The sequence below is a fragment of the Parasteatoda tepidariorum genome, chromosome 11 (assembly GCF_982258835.1).
Source record: "Parasteatoda tepidariorum strain Cologne lab strain chromosome 11, Ptep-v5.0, whole genome shotgun sequence".
NCBI lineage: Eukaryota > Metazoa > Arthropoda > Arachnida > Araneae > Theridiidae > Parasteatoda > Parasteatoda tepidariorum.
This window is the reverse complement of record NC_141765.1, coordinates 64047468-64071706: the sequence shown is the minus strand read 5'-3', so window position 1 is coordinate 64071706 and position 24239 is coordinate 64047468. Positions and strand designations below refer to the sequence as shown.

At 26.9% G+C, this 24239-nt stretch overlaps 1 protein-coding gene across 1 annotated transcript in view; it reads left to right on the top strand.

The window, feature by feature from the left end:
• The window catches only part of LOC107456704 (glycine receptor subunit alpha-2), a 161211-nt gene extending 143555 nt beyond the window's left edge, over positions 1 to 17656 (top strand). Inside the window, exons 6-8 of the mRNA XM_016074641.4 lie at positions 2042 to 2176; positions 8360 to 8733; positions 17166 to 17656. Coding sequence (XP_015930127.1) covers positions 2042 to 2176; positions 8360 to 8733; positions 17166 to 17339 — 683 coding nt within the window. The 3' untranslated portion in view covers positions 17340 to 17656. The remainder of the gene's footprint in view (positions 1 to 2041; positions 2177 to 8359; positions 8734 to 17165) is intronic.
• The last annotated feature ends 6583 nt before the right edge of the window (positions 17657 to 24239 follow it).

Sequence of the window (24239 nt, the reverse complement as noted above, 5' to 3'; positions counted from 1 at the left end):
ATCTACTGTATTTTTTTTAATGAAACTACTTAATTTTATGTGGTTTTACCTTTTTAAGATTATATGATTAATTTAAAGCCTTACGCTCTTTAAACAATTTCCCGGCACATCATATAATGAATTTTCATTTGCTATTCATACACATAGGTCAAAAAAAAAAGCAAACTATTTTCAAAGGGCAAATGATCTAAATTTAAGCAAGTTTCAGCTCAAGTTGATCCACAGTATTTTATTTTTAAGTTAAAAAAGTACTAATGACATAAGTGTTTAAATTTTACTACAGTAGTTTAGACATCTAAAAATCGTTACTTTTCTAATTCGTCACACATCTTAACTCGTTTGCAAATGGAAATACAATAATAATAATAATATATGCATGCATATATACATGCATACATATATATATATGTATAAATATATATATATATATATATATATATATATATATATATATATATATATATATATATATATATATATATATATATATATATATATATATATATATATATATATATATATATATATATATAAATTAAAACTAAATAAATCCTGAATATTTTATGTTTCAGTGATCTTTTATACCTAATAAGCACCTACCGCAATATTGCACTAGCTTAATTTGAAATATTTGAATTAATTAATACTAATCATTAAGTACATAATATATCACACAATTATACTTTAAATAAACATCTTTTTTTGGCAAATTTGAATGTTTGATATTCCAAATTGAAGATTTACTTTAATATAGAAAATATAGACACCATTGTTTGTTCAAGAAAGCTGATGAAATTTTGATCACCTCGATATTAATTCCAATTCCATTTTTCCAGAAACTTTTAAAGTAAATAAAAACCTTTCGCATATAATTATAAAACACGTTCTTTAAAAGACAAGTATATGAAAAAATAACTTTTAATAACTATCAATTTTCTATAATATTATATTAAAAATAGTTAAAAAATGTTGGATATTAATTCACGAAATATTTACTTTCATATGCGTTAACCAATATTAATAATGCGCTAACCAATAATTAACCAAAATGTTTAAAAGTAGAAAAATGTTTGATTTATATAATTTCAAACAAGTAATATTTTTTAATTTCCTTTTTTCGGTGATACTTTTATCACACGATTATATTTTATTAGAAGGTCAGAGTGTACAGTTTAACTTAAAAAAGGATGACATAAAATTAAAAAAAATATAGATAAATAAACTATTGCGCGTAAGATTAAAAAGTGCTAAATTATAAAATTCATTCTCAATTTTTTTAAATTTGTTTTAGTTAACTTCCTAACAGTCAAATTGTTTCTACAAAATTGTTATTCAACAAACTTTCCTTAGTATTGATCTTTTATTCACAAATCAGAAACTAGGAGTTAACGTTACACGGGAATTCCACATTTCTAATTGTTATCATTTAAATTTATTTGATTCTAAAGATCACTATAGAATTTTCATTGGAATGCTTTCCCACAAAATTGCAGCTGCATTCTGCCTGGGATAATTCATATTCAATTCAAGTTAACATGGGAATTATTCATCAAAATGACCCAACTTTCTAACCTTTGACTTTAATTTATTCTAATGGGTTTAACTGTTTGGAAATAATCTTTGCTTGATAATAAATAGTCATAAATATTACATATTATTGTAATGCAATTTCAATAGAAATTAAATGTATGCGTGACGGATATATAATTCAAATGATTCATGAAAAGTAAAATTATTATTTAAAATTGTCTTGCTATTGAATTTAATGCATTTGCTTCCTCTAAATAATAAAATGTATTTTTTAATTTCAAATGATATCAACAATGGTAATGATTTTCGTTCAGTCGAAATAGTTATTAAAAAGTTAAAAACACTATGTGTAGCATAAAAACACTATTTGCGATCTTTAATCCCCATCATTTTAATTTTGTCTTCATTTTTGACTAGGATTTTATATTAAGGTTTTTCATTATGGAACATTCTGTGTAATAGTGATATACACTGAAATTAATATGATTAATACGATGAAATTATTTTCCAGTTTCAAAAACAACTGATGAACTTAATTTGAAATGGACAACTCAGCAACCTGTAATGCTGTATGACAATTTAAAACTTCCCCAGTTTGAGATTGAAAAAGTGAATACGTCTCTTTGTCGAGAAAAATTCCAAATAGGTAAGAAGCATATATTTTTCATCAAAAAGAGTTTTATTTTTAAGAAAAAATTTATACCAAAAAAGTGTCAATTCTAATCATCATGCCATTAATCTTTTAATTCTGTCTCAATAAAGGTATTAATTAAATTATTTTTAACAGAAAACTACTTTAAACTGGGATCATTAATTCTTTAATTTGATTATAATTGCAAAACAAATAATAATTAATGAGAAATATATTCGATGGCTGATGAATACAGAGTTCACCAAAATATGTTAGAATTTGAAATAAGGCGTTTATTTTTCTCACTTCATCTAAATTTAGCTATCCCTAAAAATATCCATGTCTTCTGAATTGAATATCATCTTAACTTAAGAACCAAAAAAACTCTTGCCAAAATCTTTTTCAAAAATTTACGAACAACATTCCTTTCACTATAATGCTCATGAATAAAAACATAACACATTTTTTATTATTCTACATTTTTCAAAAGCAAATTAGTAAATTTTAAATTACAATTTTTAATTGAAATTTATTAATTATTAAATTCTAATGAATAAACATGAAAGTAAATCTGTCCTTTCTTTTCTTCTATGAAAGGTGATTTAAATAGATTATTTCGTTAAAAGTTATATAGTTTCCTAATTTGCCGTTTCAACTTTTATTAAAATTTAAAATATTTCAAGAAAAAAAGTTTTTTTGTGATCCTCAGCAGCTGTGTATACATAAAGACAGTGAAACAAATATAATGAAATAGCAAACAACAAAAAACTATCACCAAAACAGAAGACGGCAGTCTTCGCATCAAATACTCTATAGCAGGCCAATATCTTATAATCTCAAATTCAGTTTCAAGTAGTGTCTTGCAGCTCTGCAGATGTTTTTTATTCCTTGGCACTTTTAAATCTCAAATTCGAAATTACATATGACCTCATACATAAATACCATGTAGGATTTATAACTGACAGACATGTCTTGTTGTTTGTCAAAAAAGAACAGCTATAAAAAGTGTTATTTGGAATTGGAACAAATAAAAATATGGTAAAGGAGCTATGGTAATTTTTTTTACAAATTTGCCCCAAAAAACAATCTTTAAAATCTCTTAACTTATTTAACAATAATTTGAACGTTTACCTGCATTGTAGTTTATATCTAGAATCACAAAGTTGCTTAATTTTTTTTCCATAATACATATTTTTTTTTAAAATTTTGATTTTGGTCAACTTAATAACTTATTAAATAGTCGTTTATTACAACTCAGAAATGTAGATCTAAATCCAAAGTGAAATTAACTTCAATCTAAGCTTTATTGGAAAATTAATATTGACATATTTTAACTCAGTGAATTTCACTATACTAAAAGAGGCATTTTGAACACAAATTAAAGTAACTAAATTTGATTTATCTGAAAAATACTTTGGTTTTTTTTTTTTGTAAAAGTTAGTGAAAAACTTGTTTTTCATATTTTGTAACAAACTAAATAAAACATCTTCTTTAATTTCTTTTTAAACCTTAATTAATAATATAATTTATATAAAGGTTTAATTACAAGGATTAATAATATGCAAGGACTACAAAATGTTCTCATTTAACAACACCAAATTTGGTACAATTATAATCATTTCATATTTCTTGTATTGGAAGAAATAGAATGAGGCCAGTGTGAGCAGTTTGCTTTGGATGATTCTTAAAAGTTATTGATATTATTGTTCAAAGATACAAAGATGATAGAGTCAAATAATTTCTTATTTTAGTTTTAATTTTTTTGTTCAAAACCTTCTTCAAGATTATTTTTTCACTGTTAAGAATGTTCGTGCATCAGAACATTAAAATAATAGCCACTACTTTACATCAAAGTGGTGTTTAACTAGGTGGTAAACTACACCAAAACCAAAGATAGTTGCTATTGTAGTGAAAAAAGTATTTGGTGTAAAGTAGCTGCCACCATTCCTGTTATTCAGTAATACTAAAAATTATAATTACGCACAGGAATCAATAAATTACTTTTACGATGTAATCAAGGACGAGAATCATAACTTTAGGATACACATACACAATCTTGCTTAAAAGGAAATCCGTTTGTAATTATACACATAGCACATTTAGAAAATTATTATGAATTCAATCACAAATTAAGTGAATAAACGTTAAATATTATAAAATTATTTTATACAATGAACAGATTTATGTTTGTTTATGAGAGGATAAATATCTTATTCATTACTGAAAGCATAAATGTATTTTATAACAGTTATATAAAAAGTTTGTCAAATAAATCCGACAAAAAGATTGATAGTTATTTAGCTATGAGCCGTTTTTCTTTTAAATCAGGCAAGAAGCACTCATACTTCAACGATACACTTCTTGTATACAAACCGCTATCTTAGCTCCATAGTGACACTTTCTTGAAATTGCACAATTATTCACTTCAACTTCTAATAATGATCCAGAATCATTTTTATGCTTTTAAAATTTGCCCTTTCATCATTTTACATAAGAATTTAGTTAAATAGCTTAAACATACATTAATTATTCACCACATTTACGAAGCTCGAAAAACACTGCTTTTTTCACCAACGATCGTGAAACTGGTGTAGGCTTTATCAATTATTAGTTTTAAGATAAACCTACAATTTTTGAAGTGAGTAAGGACCTAGATTTGGAATTAAATTCAAAGGAATGAATCATTTATACGATTTTCGGAGTTTTACAACCCCAAATTCGGATAGGAGTTACAACACAATTTTTACACTCTGTGAAATAGAAGAGACTTTTTTGAAAAAATGTAATGTTATTCGTAACATACAAAACAACTTCAGTAACTGTCTGCCGATTATGTAACGTAATTTGCATAACACTTAATTGAATGTGGACCAGACAAATAAATTTAGCAAATTCTAAAACAAAAAGCTTCCTCGTAACCAGCTTTTAAATAACCAAATTTTCTTCTAAGTAAGTAATAATGCAAACATCATTTATTAATTACTTGAATCCTTATTCAATTTATAATTTTTTTTAAAGATATTAAAAATTTTTGCCTCTATTTATATGTGAACACACTGCCTGAAATAATTTTTTATGGAGGTTTTTAACTAGTTAAATCAAATTTATTATTTCACGCTAACATTTAAATACTAATTAATGATAATACCATGAATAAAAACATATACCTTTAAGCCAAACCGAGTTGAACAATTTAATAACAAATGATAAGTATGCTTTATTGTAATAATCTTTAGAAACATTATATATTGATTTAATACATCTTCTACACTTTGACTTTAACAAAGTGTAATTAACTTTTCTAATTTGGACGTTGTCCAAACGTCATTAACAAAATCATGTTTCTTTTTACTTTATTCTTTTGCTACAATACTAATCATGTCAAAGAAAGAAACTAATTTTATATTCTATTTAAATCTTAGCAAATAGCTTCAATTCTCTAAGCAACGCATTTACACAGCCTTTTGAATCCAAAAGTTATGCATTATTGGTTGTTTAAAGAATCACGTAACTCTCTTGAGATTATGCTTAGCAAGTGAAAGTTAATTTTGTATATTCTTCATAAGAAACTTTCTCTTTCATCTATTCGTAAGTTATGCCATAGAGGCTAAAATATTTGATGCGTAAGAATTATTTTGCTATGTTTGAGGAAAATAGAAAATAAATTGAGGTTTTTTGGAGAACAGAGAAAAATGCCTGTTGGTTTAACTGAATTAAGAAAAATCTCTTTTGGAAACCAATAATTGCACTTAACCAACAAAAACTTAGTTTATCTCATTAAGAGGTAGCCACTAGTTTAAAAAACCTTTTTTTTAAGTAACTCCAAACGCGTTATATAATGTATGCCTAACGCTTTATGAAGATATTTGTGACTTACGAATTTCTTTGCAGCTTTTCACAATCCACAGCGTAAACTTAGAACCAATTTCCAGAAGCTAAATTTTTCAAGAGACCGAAATCACAAATAATCACAGATTAAATTCAAATTTGAACTATAAAACTAAAATGACCTTACTGCAAATAAGCAATATAGTTTCATTTTACTGCAAGTTTCTTTTTGTCGGTACACATTTCTGGAATTTATTTTATTTTTTAAATTATCGTATAACCGATGTCGATCAGCCGAATTAATTCAGAGTTTACAACCAATAATGTTCAACTCCTATAGCCTTGAATAAAATACCCTTGTAATTCTGGGCCAAAACAAGAAGACAAGGAGCTTCTGGATCAAACATTGGGACAAAATGGCCATCGTAGAGTTACAGGAAGAGGAGAACCTCTCATGGTTAGCCCGACGGCTAACCTACAATTCTGTCACCCACGGAGGATATTTTACATCAGCACTATGTTTGGTGTTAACAGGAAGTAGAATTCGTACCTGGGTCACCTCAGTGAGAACTTTCTATTACCTGAGTCACCATGGCTTTGAAATTTTGATTGTGAATTTTTATTTCATTATGCCTTATTCTGCTTTTTTAAAATCAGTATAACGAAAAAAAATTTTTCACGTTTCGGATCCGTTATAGAAAAAAAGTTTTTGATTTTTATTCCAATTTAGAATTTTTTCCAACTGTCCTTCTGGTTGGGTCACATAATTTTTAAAAAAGAGAAACTTCATTGAAGAAAAGCTATACAATCAGCAATTAATTTTGTATTGCTTTGAAAGGATAATTTTACACTTATTCGTTATTTGTTATTTACTGATAACATAAATTTTTGTTCAAAATTTTGATTTTTTTAATGTCTTACTAAAGGAAGCTCACAAAATATGCTTACTTTTGATGCAGCTAGAAAGGCCAAAATCTGTAAATCAAGTAAATAACTGATGGGAATTTTAAACTATTTTTTTTCCTCAATTGTACTTATTTTTTGAATTTCACAGAAGGTAATATTTTGAAGATATCATTGGCCAATATGTCATGCGTAATTTACTAAAAACCCTCGATAAAATTTTATTATAAATAAATTATTGAAATTAATATGAATATTAATGATCATTTTTGCAAGATAGCTTCAAAAATAGAAAATATAATTTTATATCAGGCTTTTACTAACATTAAACCTCTAAAAGATTTGGTCTATATACCATCGAGAACAGATTTTAAGTTATTTACTGAATAAAGGGAATTATTGAATAAAGAGAATTACTGAATTAATTTACTGAATTGTCTCCCTCAGGCAAGTACAATAAAAAATTCAGAATAAAGGGTGAAGTGCTGTATTATATACACCGATAATTTTTTTAAAGTATTTAAGGGAATTAATTTGTTATATTCAGAATTGCTTTGCGTTTTCTTAAAATTGATTTAGTTGAAAATAAAACCTTTTATATACTGTAAAATACAATCAGGGAGTTCACATTTTTGAGAGAATACTAGGGAAAACAATTGGAGGAGAAAGAAGTACTTATTTGTTATTTATTTTTTCATAAGTAATACAAAAAAAAAAGAGTTTTGAAAATAAGACCATAAATAATAAAACAAGGATAAGCATCGATGAAATAAATTATAGTATAAACCAACAATTTTCAAAAGGAATAGAACCGCAAAGTACGTAAAATAACCAAAGTTTTTTCAGTGTTTGTTGATAAGTGTGGTAAAAAATTTAAGAAAAAACAATGCCTATCCAAATGTGAAGATGTTTCTTAATTTTCTGGTTAAAGTTCTTTTACAACTATTTGGTGATTTTAGTTCCCATGAAATAAATTTACAGATTAGAATGAGTCTTAATCTATTGATTTAATCTTAGTAGAAGTACAGTGCACAAAACAAATGGATCACTCTAAATAACTTTTGATCTATTGATCTGATCTTCAAAATTTAGAACTCAATCTTACCTCAAATATGCTAATTGATTAGTGCTGGCAATATTTTAAGATACGAAATCAGACTCAAAAGCGTGCTTTCTTTGAATAAACATACCTCTTTTTCGATGGATTCGGATTTCTGACCATCAAAAATTAGTAGGTAGCCACAATCTGGATAAAAAGATCCCTATAATTTGGTTAGGAGAGCGAGCCAAAGTTTGGGCCTCTTAATCTTAATTTTCCTTTCTCATAATTCATAATATCTCGAGAAACTTTAATTGAATTAAAAATCCGATCATTAGATCAAAAGCTATTCAGGGTGGTCCATTTTTTAGCTCACTGTTCAAGCTAAATGTACAGAAAAATAACGAATATTTTTTTATACATTTCAGGAGAGTACAGTTGCTTAAGAGCTGAATTTTATCTTCGGAGATCCGTAGGCTATCATTTAGTTCAATCATACCTTCCAACCATTCTCATAGTGGTTATTTCGTGGGTGTCATTCTGGCTGGACGTGAATGCGATTCCAGCCCGTATCACCCTGGGAGTGACTACTTTGCTGACCATATCCTCCAAAGGTGCTGGAATTCAGAGCAACTTACCTCCTGTTTCTTATGTGAAAGCAATGGATGTGTGGATGGGAGCGTGTACAACATTTGTATTTGCAGCCCTTCTTGAATTTACTCTTGTCAATTACATGTGGCGGAAACGTCCTGAGACATTACCTGGGCGATCAATGCCAATAATAACAGTTAAATCATCAAAGGTATTGTGATATTTATTTATTATTTATCGTTCAATGATATAATAAGTTAAAGTAAAGACTTCTCTAAGTAATTGAATTAACCAATTAAAAACATTTACTGATGAAACGCTTCTTACACTGTAAAAAAAATCGTGTATCAGAGCACCAAACACGGCGACAACTACTTTACACCAAAGTGTTGCTCCATCTCACCAAATAAAATTATAGTTCTTGGTGCTGTGAAACTCCTAGAATGGTCTACTTGGTGTAAAGTAGCCGCCACCAACCGCCATGTTTGTTATTCATTTGCACTGAAATTTATAATTACAGTACGATATAATACCATAAGAATCAGTAAAGTTATTTTTAAGAGTAGATATAAAGGAAGAATCGGAAAGCTAGATTGCATACATAAAGTAATCTTTAAAATAAAATGAGATTGTAGATCAACCATTGTAGATAAAAAAAAATATTAAGGCTAATTCAAGCTAGGCCTTATGAAGCAGAGGCGGTTAGAAATTATGCATAATAAAATTATTTAATACCGTTTATAGAAACTTACATTAATTAAAATATAAATTTCCTTATTACACAACTAAAATAAAACATACTTATTTTTAATAATGAATTAAAAGCAGATGCAGATGCTTCAAAGACAGTCACAAACAATCGTTAACTTGTTATCGATTGTAAACTATTACAGATTGTAACATGTTATTAATTATTAAATATTTAACGTATGATGTAAAGGTGAGTGATCTTATCGATAACTTTTTCCATTATCGGAGATTTAATACACTATTTAAATTGTATATGAAAGCTTGATTAAGTGTTAACTTGAAGGAAAAAAAAAGGTGTTCCTTCGCACCACTTTATAGTTGTTCTATATCACTCAATATATAGTTGCACAATAGAGTTTGCTCAATATCAAATTGGGAGAGATATTAAACCATAATTCTAAGTGTATCGGGAATACATATTCATCATTGTCAACAATCCCAATGGATCAAACTCTGTGATTGGTTATGTTCTATTGCTTATATTCTATTGGCCACAATGGCTATATTCTAATTTATTTGTTGACTTGGTTTGAAGCTATTTAGTTCGTTTAATTGAACTAAGTTATGAAAAAATGCAAAGCTTTTGAAATTCAAAGTATAATTATTGTATTAATTGAAAATTAATGTCTCCGAAATAAGAAGAAATTTATGTTAGAAAGTTTAGAGGAAAAAATACATCACAATAGTCCAAACTGAGATAAATGCACCGCATATTATTACTACGTGAATGGATGTCTGGAAATAATGCTTCTAAGAAATGCCTTTTTTTCTCCTTTTTGCTTCAGTAGTCAGTAATCTTGGATTACTGATTATAATTTTATGCTTTCATCTTATTTTGGTTCTTGATCTTCATTTAAATATTTCAGATTTAAGTAAATTTGTTATTTCCTTTACTTTAATCTGACGTATCTTCAGTGCTCATGTTTTCTTGATGGGAGTGATATTTCACCACCAACAGAAAATTAAAATGAAGAAAGCTGGGTTTTTTTCTTCACCCAAATCATTTTTTATTTTAATTTCCTTTCGTAAAATTTCATCTTAATTTCAAAGCAAAATAATATAAGAATACATTTTTAAAAAATGTTTCTAATACTATTATTATCGTAAAATTAGATAAAATGTAACATAGTTATTCACTTTATTCTTAAACAAAAAGTATTTCTTCTAATAAAATTGCTTTTCTTCAAAAAATGTTTTTATCATAAAAGAAACTGTCTTTGCATCACTTAATTTTTCATCAACACTTTGGCTCTCTATCATAACTCAACTCCATAGCTTGTAGTTTTGACCAGAAAAAAAGTTTTGAAAATAAGAAATCTGAGACAATAATAGATTTTTGATTGACCAGTCATACGAAAACATTCCTAAGCTTGCTCGAAGTCAAGGTAATTCTAAACAATGATGAACCATTGGAGATGATTTCGCCCTCACTGTGGTCGGTGCAATCCTAAAACAGTATCGGATATCACCGGGTATCAATACTGAGTCTCTTCATTGAGATATTAATGCTTTATCCCCTGAAATATCCTTGCTGCTAAAGGACCATAAAAAATCGAGAATCTGCTTCAATATATTTCCCAATGACTCTGAAGATCCTCGATATTGTCTTTCATATGCTTATATTTGGCTTCCAATTATAGCTAAGTATAGTAAGCTTTTTTTTAGATCTGAGGAAATCTTTTATATGCTTAACAATAACTTGAACTTCATGTTTTCTTATATCCTCTAGACTTCGCTTCAAGATTTTTTAAGGAACTTATCTCCCACTTATCCAAAAAAGAAATAAATATTTATTCGATAAAGATATAGTTTCTAATACACCCTTAAAAACATTTAAGGCATCAGCTTTCTAGTCTCTCAAATAGTGATTTAGTAATTACTGGTTAGTAATTTGATTTAATAAGCTTAACTGAATCAATGACCTGCATGCTGAAGGTTTCTATCGAATATGTTTCCCTATTTCTAAAAGAAGAAACATTGCTATAGATCCCAAATTTATAAAAGTCACGATTAAACTCTTTTGCACATTCGCATCATATAACAGTTTATAGCCCTTTTTACATTTATATTTATTCATTTTATAATATTTTCTTCCATTTCGGTACATAATACCATAAAATAGGCGAAGAAATGAAGTGAACTAGTCTCTCACTGTTACTATACTTATAACTGTTACTATACTTTTAACAATTCAAAATTTTAATGTCACATGTTTTATTAGGTTATTAGGTTTGTTTAGAGAGCATGTGACATACATTAGGCAACCGGTTTCCTTAAACGTACTATTTGAAGACGAAGACCTTGCAAAAGCAATTGATTTTCAGTACTTACTACACAGACATTGAAAATAATTTATATATATATATATATATATATATATATATATATATATATATATATATATATATATATATATATATATATATATATATATATATATATATATATATATACAATATATATATGCACGCATATGGCAAAAGAATAAAAATTCTCATTTTTCACACCAAGAGATGACTTATAAAGGCTAACAATATACTTAGCAAGTGTTTTTACTTTCTCTTACTTATTATGATTAAAATACATAAACCAGATATTCTTTTATTGTAACATTCCATTTTATCACCATAGATATAAAGCTTCTTCTCGCAAGAGAGTAATTTTACCACGCACACATTTCATCGTTAGAGAAGCACGCTGTTTTTCTTTTTTTACGAAATATTTAAAGGCAGCAAAGAAAGTGAGCAATTACCATACGATCAAATTAAGATAAGAAAAGTTTTCAAGAAAAAAACTTGATTTTAAAAGCTTTTTCTAAATAAAAATATTTGAGATTTTTTTTAGACTTTTAAACGATAATTATTACTATATTTTTTCAATTTATTCCAGTTGTGAAATATTTTTCAAAATAGTAGTTACATAAGTTAAAGCTCAATTTAATTTGAAGATTTTAAATTAATACTCTGAAAAATCTAAACCAAAATGTAAAATTATCTTTATTATAAAATGCGAAATAAAGTGTAATATCTGAATAATTTAGGATCAAATAATCGGAGGTTATCGAACTAAGATTTAAGATTTTGATGGTTTGGAAGACAAAATTACATTAAATATGCTAATTAATTAAAACAGACAATACTTCATGATGCGAAATAAAATACAGAAACGCACGCTCTCAAAAAATAAAAATAAAAATAAAAAAACAGAATTTTTCGATTGATATTAAAATATAGGGGGTAACTACAGAGCTGAAGAGGTGATTCTATTAGTTTTGTTTAGTGAGTAATCAGAAATTTATGCTAATATTTTTTTTTTACTGTTAATATTTTTCTGCGTATTTCGCCTTTTTTCTGCAAATATTTAAAGTCATTTGAGTTTTCTAGAAGTAGAGATATTATATTCAGCTATGACCAGTTATTTCAAGTAAATGCATTCTCCCGTGGTGCATTGAAACTTGTTTGATTGCACTCTACCCGGAATCCGGAATTTAATGTAGTAAAAATGGTATACATTCAATATTCTATTATATGATTTTATTAATTATGTTTTGGAAATGAACGTGTAATTGGAGATGAAGCAAGTGGAGGAAAAAAAGAAAATGGTGAACTTTTCCCATCTTTTTTTGAACTGAACAAACATATTATAGGAGGAAGCTATTCGGGAAAGCAAAAAACCAAATCGATAACATAGATTTCAATGGCTTATTTAAACGATCTTTACAGAATGTAAGGTTTTAAAGGGGAGCAGATGTTGCATATGATCGTTTTCGACTTAAAGCTGCTATAAAAATGAAATTAGCAAGAAGCCCCGAAAGAAAGAAAATTGGAAAAAATCAGACACAATGTACAAAAACTCGAGAAAAGAAATTAAAAGACTATTGCATTAAATTAAAGAATAGCTTTGTGGATTTGGAAGGTATGAGCAAAACTGAGCAGTTTGAAGAATGAAATGAGTGAAAAATGTATGCGAGTAGTCCTTTGTTAGAAATGCAGGGAAGCATATAATAAAACTGCAAAAAATTCTCTGGGAAAATGAGCAAGAAAACAAACATAGAATGATAACTAACAACACCGTAAAACTCAAAGGAAAAATAAATCACTGTAAATCATAGAGACTGCGAAATGAATATCAAAAGAAATACTGTGGTGAAGTGCTGTGGTAAGAAAAACAAGAGAAACTACCATAGCATGCTGGCTGAAGCTCAGAGAGGAGATGACATTGGTAACGCTAGATAGGTATAAATTATAAAACGCCAGAGAGAAAATCTCCAAAGAACTAATTGCTGTGTTAATGAAATCCAAAGTAGATAGAAGGAGAACTTTGATAAATTGCTGAATGAGGAACAGTACTCAAATTAACGAAAATATAAGATCCCCCTTTTATGAGAAAAAATCTGTACACGGGTTTTATAAATAAAATAGAAAATAGACTTAGTTGAACAGCAGACTGAAAAAAAATATTTATTCTAAGAAACATTATTGAACATTTAAAGTTGAATTCAATTCAACTTTATACTTCCGTTTCAAATATTTTGCCTAAGGTTTCCTAGAATTTATTTTTATAAAATACTCAAGATATATGTGTTTGCCATCAAAGTAATCAATACCATTAAAAGCCATTATAAAAATTGTAATGAGAAAATTTTAATAAATAGTGCAAGAACACAGATTTTTATCATCAGTTTAACTGGAGTCAAACAGGGTTGCGTTATGTCTGGAATGCTATTTTATATAATCATTGATGGACAATGGGGTCCACATTAAAAGACCGAAAACTAATATGAAAATTTAATGGAAATCTGGAGAAGCTTGATTACGCAGACGACATTGTATTGTTTTCTTCCAAACTGGAGGGCATGAAGACCAAAACAAATATAGACTATAAGAAAGTGCAAAATAGTTTGAATTACAAATTAATGAGAGGAAGATCAAAATGCTAGAGATTAATAGCAGTAAAAAGGTTGACACATATTTATACATGGAAATAAAATTGGACAAACAGCTAACTCTGAACAATCGAACCCATATATCTCCAACTACCTTGGAGCTAGCGTAACTACCGAGGGAACAACGAACATCCCATCAAGAATTGAAACAGCAAGCAAAATATGTTTTCAGAAAATAGCAGAGAATTAGGAAATAACCTAACTTAAATAATAAACTTAAGTTACAAATTTTTAATGCTACAGTGAAACCTGTGATCTTATATGGCAACGAGTCATGGAAACTCAGAAAGTAACAGGAAAAAAATTCGATACTTTTGAGTTACATGACGAATACGAATACATACGAATTGGCATACGAGTTTCAAGATATAATGGTCAAATAAAATCACAAATAGCGACTTCTATTAACAAAAACTAAATCTTCACAATAGAATTTAATTTAAAAAAAAAACGTAGATTGTCCTGGATAGGACACATGCTAAAGAATATTTCCTAAAGATCCAAGTAGAACAGCTTTTTATAGGTGCCGGATGGAAAATAGAAAATTGGCCGGTCGAGACTAAAGTACAGACAAATGATAATAGAGGGAAAAAAAACATCCTGGGGTAACCTAGTTGGAGGGGGGGGGGTGAGGCTTTTAACCGGTAGAGATGGAACGCCAAGCTTGAGCTTCATTCGCCGCTTGGTGTAAATAGAATTAAGTCAAGGATTGATACAGTTGAATATCAACAATTATTGATACCCTTTGAATATTATCAATTAAGACTGATACATTTTGAATATTTTCAATGAAGATTGATATAGTTTAAATATTATTATTAAAATTGCTATAGTTTAGAATGTTATCGAATTAATGAATGTTATTGAAATGCAGTTTATTTTATTTGAAGTCCATTTTATTCTCTCTATAAGCAATGAAGTATGGGATATTTTAAAAACAATACACCATCAGTTAAAAAGGAAAAAATATTACTATTAACAGTATTAGGATGTTTATACTTGAGTATACTTTCTGAAAAATTGGAAATTCAGTGTGCAATAATATGGCTTAAATTAACACCATATTGAACGATATAATGAGTCAATATTAATAAGTACGCTAAAAAAGTTTTAACATCGTATATTATTTAAGAATTATCAATTATTTTATATTTTTATTATAAATTTTTTCAAATTTTGCTGTTTCTTATGAAATTACTAATTATTAAAAGAGAATTACGGTTTTAAAAGTGATCAGATGCAGCCAGTAAACTACCCAAATTTTAATTAAATGAGTAATCATTCAATTATCTTACTTTATAAATGTTGAAAACACACCAATAGATTAAGTTATGTAAGTCAACAACTGAGATTCAATTCTTTTATCTTTAGCAGACGGTTTAAAACCTCCAAAATTATATATTCTACCCGCGTTCCGGAAGTTCTTAAACTTAGTATTCTTTCTGCACTCTAGGCATGGGATACTTAAGTTCTTTCGGATAGTAAAGGGGTTGACAAGCAGTCAAGAAAAGTACCCCTGTGAATGTTGATGTAGTGAAAGTAAACGTAAATTTCCGGGTTAACGTTGGATAAATTGATATTGATTGAGCGAAATTAGTCTAAGACAATGGCAGTTAGTTTTATTTAGTGGATTTAATTTTAATTTCGTTTATTTTGAAATTGATCCTAAGTTAGATATGCTAGCATCATTAATCTTATTTAATCATTAGTGTAGGCTTTTATATTACTTAAAAATTTTATATCAGATTTAGACTTTTAAGATAATTGAAGACAGAAAGTTCCTTAATTCACTTAGCTTTGTATTCAAGTTGAATAGTTTATTGCAAATACGTTTTAAAACCTTACTTTCTTTTGAGTTTAATGAATTGAAGTAATAAAAATCTTACTTTTTAAATTATTCACCAAAGATAAAAGCGGATTTCTGAAGTTTCTGATTTTAAATAAATTTAAAATTAAGAAAATAAAGTTAAGAAAACATACACATTAAGATTCACAAATTATCACTTTTTTAGTACAGGAAAAAAAAGAGAAATTTTATTTCAGCCAAGTAAATCATTGAGAAGGAAGACAAGATGAAAAACATTAAAGCTTGATTCTTCATTGTAGGAAACAAAGAGAAAACTATAAAATCGGAATTAGAAGCATCTTCAATTTTCTTCGGGGTGCTTCAAATTTTAACCAATATTTTTAATTCAACCTTATTCAATTGTGACACCAATTTTGAGTATTATGTTGTTTAATATCAATAAGTTGTTTATTTTTTAACTTCTTTCGCTTCATTTTTAGAAAAGAATTGAAAAGTATAGATTATAAAATGTATACTAAAATATATACTATAAATATTAGCTTGAGGCGTTAATGGTTTTCTTTAATGATGGACAAGCGACGTCTTTGCATTTTTTAAAACATTTCCTGCTAGTACAAATATTTCGCCTCTAAATTATTGCTAAAATATTTCTTAAGAATGGAAGATCACTTGATATACTTATGCTTACACTGATTGCTGATAATACGCATGAACTATTTATGCTAATGAGAAATTAATTTCTAATGTGTTATTAAATTGACAGAAGAGATACATGGGTGACTTTTTCATATTATTAATATAAAATGCATAAAAAAAACATTTTTCCTTTATAATATATAAAATACTACATTACTATACCATATTATATTACTATACTATACTGTAATATTACTATACTACATTCTCATTCCCAATGGGAAGCCTAGAAGAGTGGAAGTTCTATTTTAAAAACTCTTTCATTCAACAGATTTCGGTATTTTGTTTCACCGCAATGATAATATGCGTCCCTAATTTCTGTACTTTTCTTATTTAGTCTTTGACCAGAACTCTAAATAAAAATATACGTAAAGGGCGTTGATTACGGAACATTTTGTATTAAACATTCACTGTTAAATAAAATGTGAATTTTTGTTTATTACAGGCTGTAATGGATTCCGAAAAAGGTGATGGCTCCAATGTATCTTCTCCTGTCCAAACAACAGCTCGTTTTGACACAAAACTTCACGCCAAGAGAATTGATAAGATGAGCCGTGTAGTATTTCCAGCGTTGTTTCTTGGATTCAATATAGTTTATTGGCTGTATTTTATGTACTAAATCAGACAATATCTGGTTTGAAATTATTTATCCTCGTAATACATCAGTGAAGCATATCTATTCCATAGCACTAAAGAAACTCAAATCAAAGCCTACTGCACTTAAGCGAGATTCTTTTACCATTTTAAATTCCATACTAATAAACTTGTAGAGTGATTTTGTTTTTAAGGAGAAAAAGGTTGCGAGTGTAGATAATAATTTTGCCCCATTTGAAGGTTTCCAGTTTTCCATAGTTGGACTGAAAACTTTGCGTGATTGTCGAGTTGCAAGCAATAATATTCTCGGCAATTTAGTTTAATTCAACTTTATTCCCGAACTCCTTTTTTAAATTTATTTTTTTTCGATTTATATGTATAGAGTATTCTGTTTAGCGAAATTTATAATTGAAATTATTATTTTGTATAGCGAAATTAATTAATAAGTACATAAATTAATTTAGTGCAAAGCACATAAGAAAGTACATAAATTGAGTTAGAAGTAACGAGACAAGCACGTATTTGCCTTGTTACTTCTCTAACTTCATTTGACACTGTGGAAGGATCTTGTTTGGAAAACTATAGTATATCAATTTATGTACGTTCGTTTGTGCTTTCGCCACTTTGTTTTTGCTTTAATCCAATCTTATTAATTAATCTTATTAATTAACGTTTGAAGTTTTCCAGTTTTCCATAGTTGGACTGAAAACTGCGTGATTGTCAAGCTGCAAGCAATAATATTCTCGGCAATTTAGTTTAATTCAACTTTATTCCCGAACTCCATTTCTTAATTTGTTTTTTTTCGATACATATGTATAGAGTATTCTGTTTAGCGAAATTTATATTTAAGATAATTATTTTGCTTAGCGAAATTGATCAATAAGATTAGATTAAAGCGAAAACATCGTGAAGGAAGCACAAACGAAAGTACATAAATTGATATACTATAGTTTTCTAAACAAGAACCTTCCTCAGTATCAAGTGTCGAATGAAGTTAAAGAAGTAACGAGACAAATACGTGCTTGTCTAGCTACTTCTAACTTAATTTATGTACTTTCTTATGTACTTTGCTGTAAATTACTTTATGTACTTTACTTTGAGCTTTCTTCACTTTCCTTTTTCTTTAGCCTACATAGCGCAAAGTTTTACCCTTTCCTTTGTTATATTACAATTATTCTGCTTCATTATCAATTTAGTGCAATAAATTAATAAATGCTGTTCTTTAATTAGAATTTAATAGCAATATAGTGATTTCATCATTCATAGTTAAAAGTAAATTTTCGAATTTAACTAAAAAACATTTTAGTCGAAAATGAATCGCTTAAATGACTTTGAATAAAGTTGTCTCACAAATTCCGTATTTGGTCAAAATTTCATTTCTTTTTCCTTCAATGAATCATTCGGGCGACTTAAATATGGTTATTTAAATCTGAGATTGACCTAACTGTTTAAAATGAAAAACTTGAAATATAACGGATATTAAGTAAATGGTTAAAATAATAAAAATGTATATCTATCTACCTATCGATCTCTCTATCTATCTAATATATATTTGTATATATATATATATATATATATATATATATATATATATATATATATATATATATATATATATATATATATATATATATATATATATATATATATATAATGAGAGAGAATTTGTTTTTTTAGAAGGAATAAAGGGAAATTTAAATTAAATAAGTCGAGAAGCTTATTACAACACGACATGAACTTTTACAGAAATTGCTATTTTTCTGGATAGAAGTAATGTGTAAATTTCGTTTTCATTTCTGAAGTTGAAAATATAGATTCAATTATATATTTATCTGAAAATTCATTTCATTTTGCGTTATTAGAAGAGAAGCTTCAATATAGAAGTTCATAAAAAAATGGGAACTTAAAAGTCTTTCAGCTCATAGAATTATGGATTATATGAAGTTTTTAGAAAATATTTGCATATTTTTGATAAACTGTATAATTAATTACTTATAGTAATCAAATATTAATTTTGAAATTAGAGACTTACAAATGTTAATAAAAAACATCAAATGTTAATTTTTTGCTACATTTCTAAAATTAAATTTTCGAATTTGTACAAGTTCCAAATAAGTTAAAAATTTAAATTAAATTTTTTAATTTTAAATTTTTTCTACTATTTTCTTATTTTATAATTTGCTTAGTATTTATATAGTTATGGTTACAGTTTGCTATACATAAAGGCCCGTATAAAGTGTTATACTTCTTTTTTTTTACATATTTAATTTCGTAAACAAAATCACCTGTTACTAAAGTAAAGTTATTTTTGTTTAATGTTTTCAACGTGAATTCGAAAATCTTAATCGTGTCATGATTTTTTACTTAGCAAATGTTTAACAATTAAAAAAATTGAGACATATTTTATGAGAAAAAAGTGTTTCTTTAAAGCATGGCAATGTTAATACCATAGCATTGCTAACGAAGCATTAATATATTTTTAAAAAAAAGAAAGCAATCTTCGTGTTAAATGCAAATTCGTTATAATTCCATTGAGTATGCAAGCCATTTTTGAGGATACAAGCAAATTGGGGCTTAATTAAAAATAAGTTAAATGATAAAAAAACACAAAATATCTAAAAACATTTTGTATTTCTTGCTTTCTGACATGGATAATTCATGAATCCTTAAAATAAAATACTGGTTTAATATTTTCTTTTCTTGCATCAATTATTTTTAAAGAAAAAAATCGATTTACTATACCGAATTAACAACAGATGCAATTTTGTATGACATTGAACTGAATGGTCTCATAGGAGAAAATGCAAAATATAATTTGAATCAATTTTGTTTATATATTAGGACTTTACTTTTAAATTGGAAACAATTTTATTTATTTATAATAAACAACAAAACTATACCAATACAATACTGTAATCAGTATTTTCAGAAATGTTATTTTGTATTATACCTTTGACTGTTTCTTAGATTTTTTGATAAGTTTCTTTGTTTTGTCTCTTACGTTAGAAGAATTTTTCAGTATTTAATATTTATGACTATACATTTTAAAACCAACAAATATGCAATTTAAATTTCTCTACCCTAAATTACTAACTACATTATTTATCGCATTTACAGAACCTGCAGAATTAATTTGCATTGATTTGCAGAAGTTTCGTATCATACGTAAAAGTTATTAAGCGCCTTTTCTTTAATTTTAGTTTTGCAATGCAGTTATAAATTTTTTTCAAAAGATATTACGCTGGTGCGTGACATTATATTTTCTTATATTATCAAAAATTTTTAAGGGTAATAAACCATTGATAAAATACAAATCAAGAATTTCACCTAAACTACATGAAAGTAAAGAGAGGTGGTCTTTAAATCTATAGATCTTTATTTATGTAAATTTATTTTAAATGATGTTTTTTGTATAATAATAGATATTCTATACATATTTTGAGTAATAATTTAATTAAATTATTCACTGCAAAAAGTGGTTCTACATGAAACAAAACTTTTTTAAAGTATTCAAAAATATTTATCTAATATCTTAAAAAGCATGACAAGTCGGTTAATCCATAATTCCAGTAAGAGTAAGTTCAGCATTTAACTGGGAATAACGCTTAAATCATCTTTTTGAACAAGTAAAAAAAGCTTTCTTTTCTTCGATACAAAATATTTTATGCTGTCGCAATTGATATTATTTCTGCACTTAGCAAAAATGCATACATAAAATTTTTAGAATCGTGACTTTAAAAAAATATCGTAGCATGTCGAGTTTCATGCGAAGAAAAAGACTTATAAAACTTCTACTCTGAATTCCCACATGGCAATGCGGATTTAAACAATATGGCTTCTTGTGACAGCAAATAAGTAGCGTTTTGATCTCAACAGTGTGAAAATGGTTGACTTATGTTTTCCCCTGGAGATGACAGAATGTCTCTACATTGGATCACCATACACTTTTCAGAATGAGTTTTTCCATGACCTAGACAACAAAATGGGATCAGTTTTCTATTTGCAAACAATGCTACAGTTGAGATATTGCTTAAATATTCTGAATATTTTTCAACTTTAGATGGATAAAACGTAGTTGTTGCTTTGGACCACATTTCAAGATTAAAGGTTTTTCTATTGAAGAACTTGCAAATGTCAAATTCTGAGGAAAATAAAATCTTCTCATCCTCAAAAAATGATAAGAATTCAATTTAAGCTATTTTTATTTTAACAGTAAATAAGATTTCAATTTGGGGAATATTAATAATCTTTCATTTTCATTCAGCTATAAATCTTAATTCAGAATCATTTTCATATTAAGAGAGATTTTAAGTTTAGCCAACATAATTTTTTGGCGAATTTTAAAATAAGATTGTATATTACGTATTTATTGATTTCAATAATTAGATAATCAGCATTTTGTGGAAGCTGAAACATAGTGCTTTTTTTTAATTTTACTTTTCATTTTAATTTCTTTTAATAAACAATTTATTAAAGGTCAATCAGTCGTAAAGATATGCCATTATAGGACCAAAAACAATAAATATAGTACATTTGAAAAACATGTTAAACTCAAAAAAGTAAAAAATAAAAAAAAACTATTCACATTTTTTTACTCACCCATTTTTGAACCTTTAATATTTACTCTGAACTTTATTTAGTTTCAAGTTGGGTTGGAGTGTTTTATTATTTTATAATATTAACGTATTTTAAGCTTAATATTTTCACTTTTAAATACTTGGTCAAATATTTATTATAAATAAATGCAGATCAGTTATTAGAAAACAATCTTGGACTTATAAATGAGCCCAATTCAAACTATAAATAAGAAATAATATGTTTAGTTTTCATAATTTTTCTTGCTTTTCTTCTACTGAATTAATGTGTTTAACTAAACTATAAAAGATAGAGATTTTTCTATGGCATATAAGTCGGGAAAAAAATGAGATTTTCTATTTCAAGAGAATAAATATATTCATTCTATGAAAGGAAAGCTTATTCAATTTGCATAATTCGATAATTGTTTCGATCATCATTGGTGTGCTGTTACTTTGTTGCTTTTAAGAATTTTAAAGTAATTTTGAATAAGGTCTAGAACTAGACATCATTATTAGTTTCAAATACTTGATTAAAGATTCTCATCCGTTCCAATGAGTTCGTCGAAAGATTTCAAGCCAAAGAAAATGAAATAATTTATTTTGCAAGAGGATATCGAGTTTATTTAAATTTAATTACTTTAGAGAATGGTAAGAATATTATATTTTTATCTCATCAGCTATAAAATATTAGGATGGTTCTATACAATTTAGTGATGTACCCCTTACAAAATCTTAAGCCTATTGCCAAATTAGCTTATAAAAACATTAAAAAATGAGAACAAAAACTAAAGAAATTGGAATAAAAACTCAAAAAAAATTGTCGAATTGTGAAATAATTTAAAATTTGCTTTTGCATCTGATATTTTCTTATTTTATTGTTGATCAAAAAAGTTCCAACTCTTTATAATCCTTTCAATAAAACAAGCCGTTTTTTTAAACTTTTAGACTTAACCAGCAATTAAAAAACTCAAAGAAAATGTATGCTTTATAATTGCCATTAAAGCATAATATTTTATATAATATAGTGCTTAGAAGTACAATATGATCATTATTAAGCAACTTTGCATTAAAAGGATATGGTACCACGTGTAACTAATATATTCTAGACAATACTAGTCACAACGCAACATGCCTGTTACTTGTCACGTAATTTAAATGAAACGAACGGGAACAGGTGATGGCACGGTCAGTTTTAACTAAGAGGGTTTTAGGGCTATAATGAATTCCAACAATCACCTTTACATTGTTAACTAGAACAATATATACTACATATTTAGTCCACAATTAACGATAGTACTACATTGAATTCATTAGTTTATCTTAATTATGCGTTAGTTCTTTTCCAATTTTTTATCTACTACTTAAAATAACTGTTATTACACACCCACCAATGGCAAATTAAATAAGCATAAATATACATTTTGTCAATCTTAAACGGTAACAATAAACTATTTATTTATTATTTTAAATTGCAAAGAAAGAAATTAATTATTTTGTCTTTACAAAATTGAATATTCGGGTGCACCATAAGTTCTATTACTGTTTATAGAGTAGTAAATACATAAGTTTTGTGTTCATAAGCTTAGGGGCATATTTTATGCATATTTCCTATATTATTATTGTCACAGTCAACATCATGATAGTTAAGTCACGTTCTTTCGATTAAAGTTAGAAAACAATAGAATTTATTTTTATTATTTAAATTTAAAAAAATTAATAAAATGAACCAAAGTTAGCTTTTAATTGCTATTTTTTTTATAAATTTATTTTATGGAATAGTTTCTAAAAGAGAAAAATGTGTATTTTAATTTGTCTTAATTTATAAAAATGATATATTTTAAAATAAGAAAAAGTGTATTTCTCTAAATAGCATTTGTAGACGCATTTTAAAAAAAATTATAATTTCAATTTGAGATTTATTTGTTTATAAAAGTTTATATATTAAAACATTTTATGTGACATAAAAGGACATAAAATAGTCTTAAAATTATTCAACAATTTACTAGGAGATGTACTGCTTGAGATATTTTAAAGATTAAAAAAAGAACAAGATTTAAAGGAAAAGAATACTCGACCGCTAAAAAGAGTTCCCTTTCTCCCCTGAAAAGTTTAAAATGCTTAAAAGCTTAAAATCATGTTCTTTTTACCAGTATATAATGCAAGAAAAGAAGCACAGAGCTAGGTAATCTTATATTTTTTCTTTACAAAACTCTTAATTTGGCTATAAAATTTAGATTCAATAATTTATAAACACTTTTAGTAAATTATTTTAAAAAACATCGCATACGTAAGATTATTGTTAAATGGTATAAAACATGTGATGAACAGTGTACGAACATCATACGTAT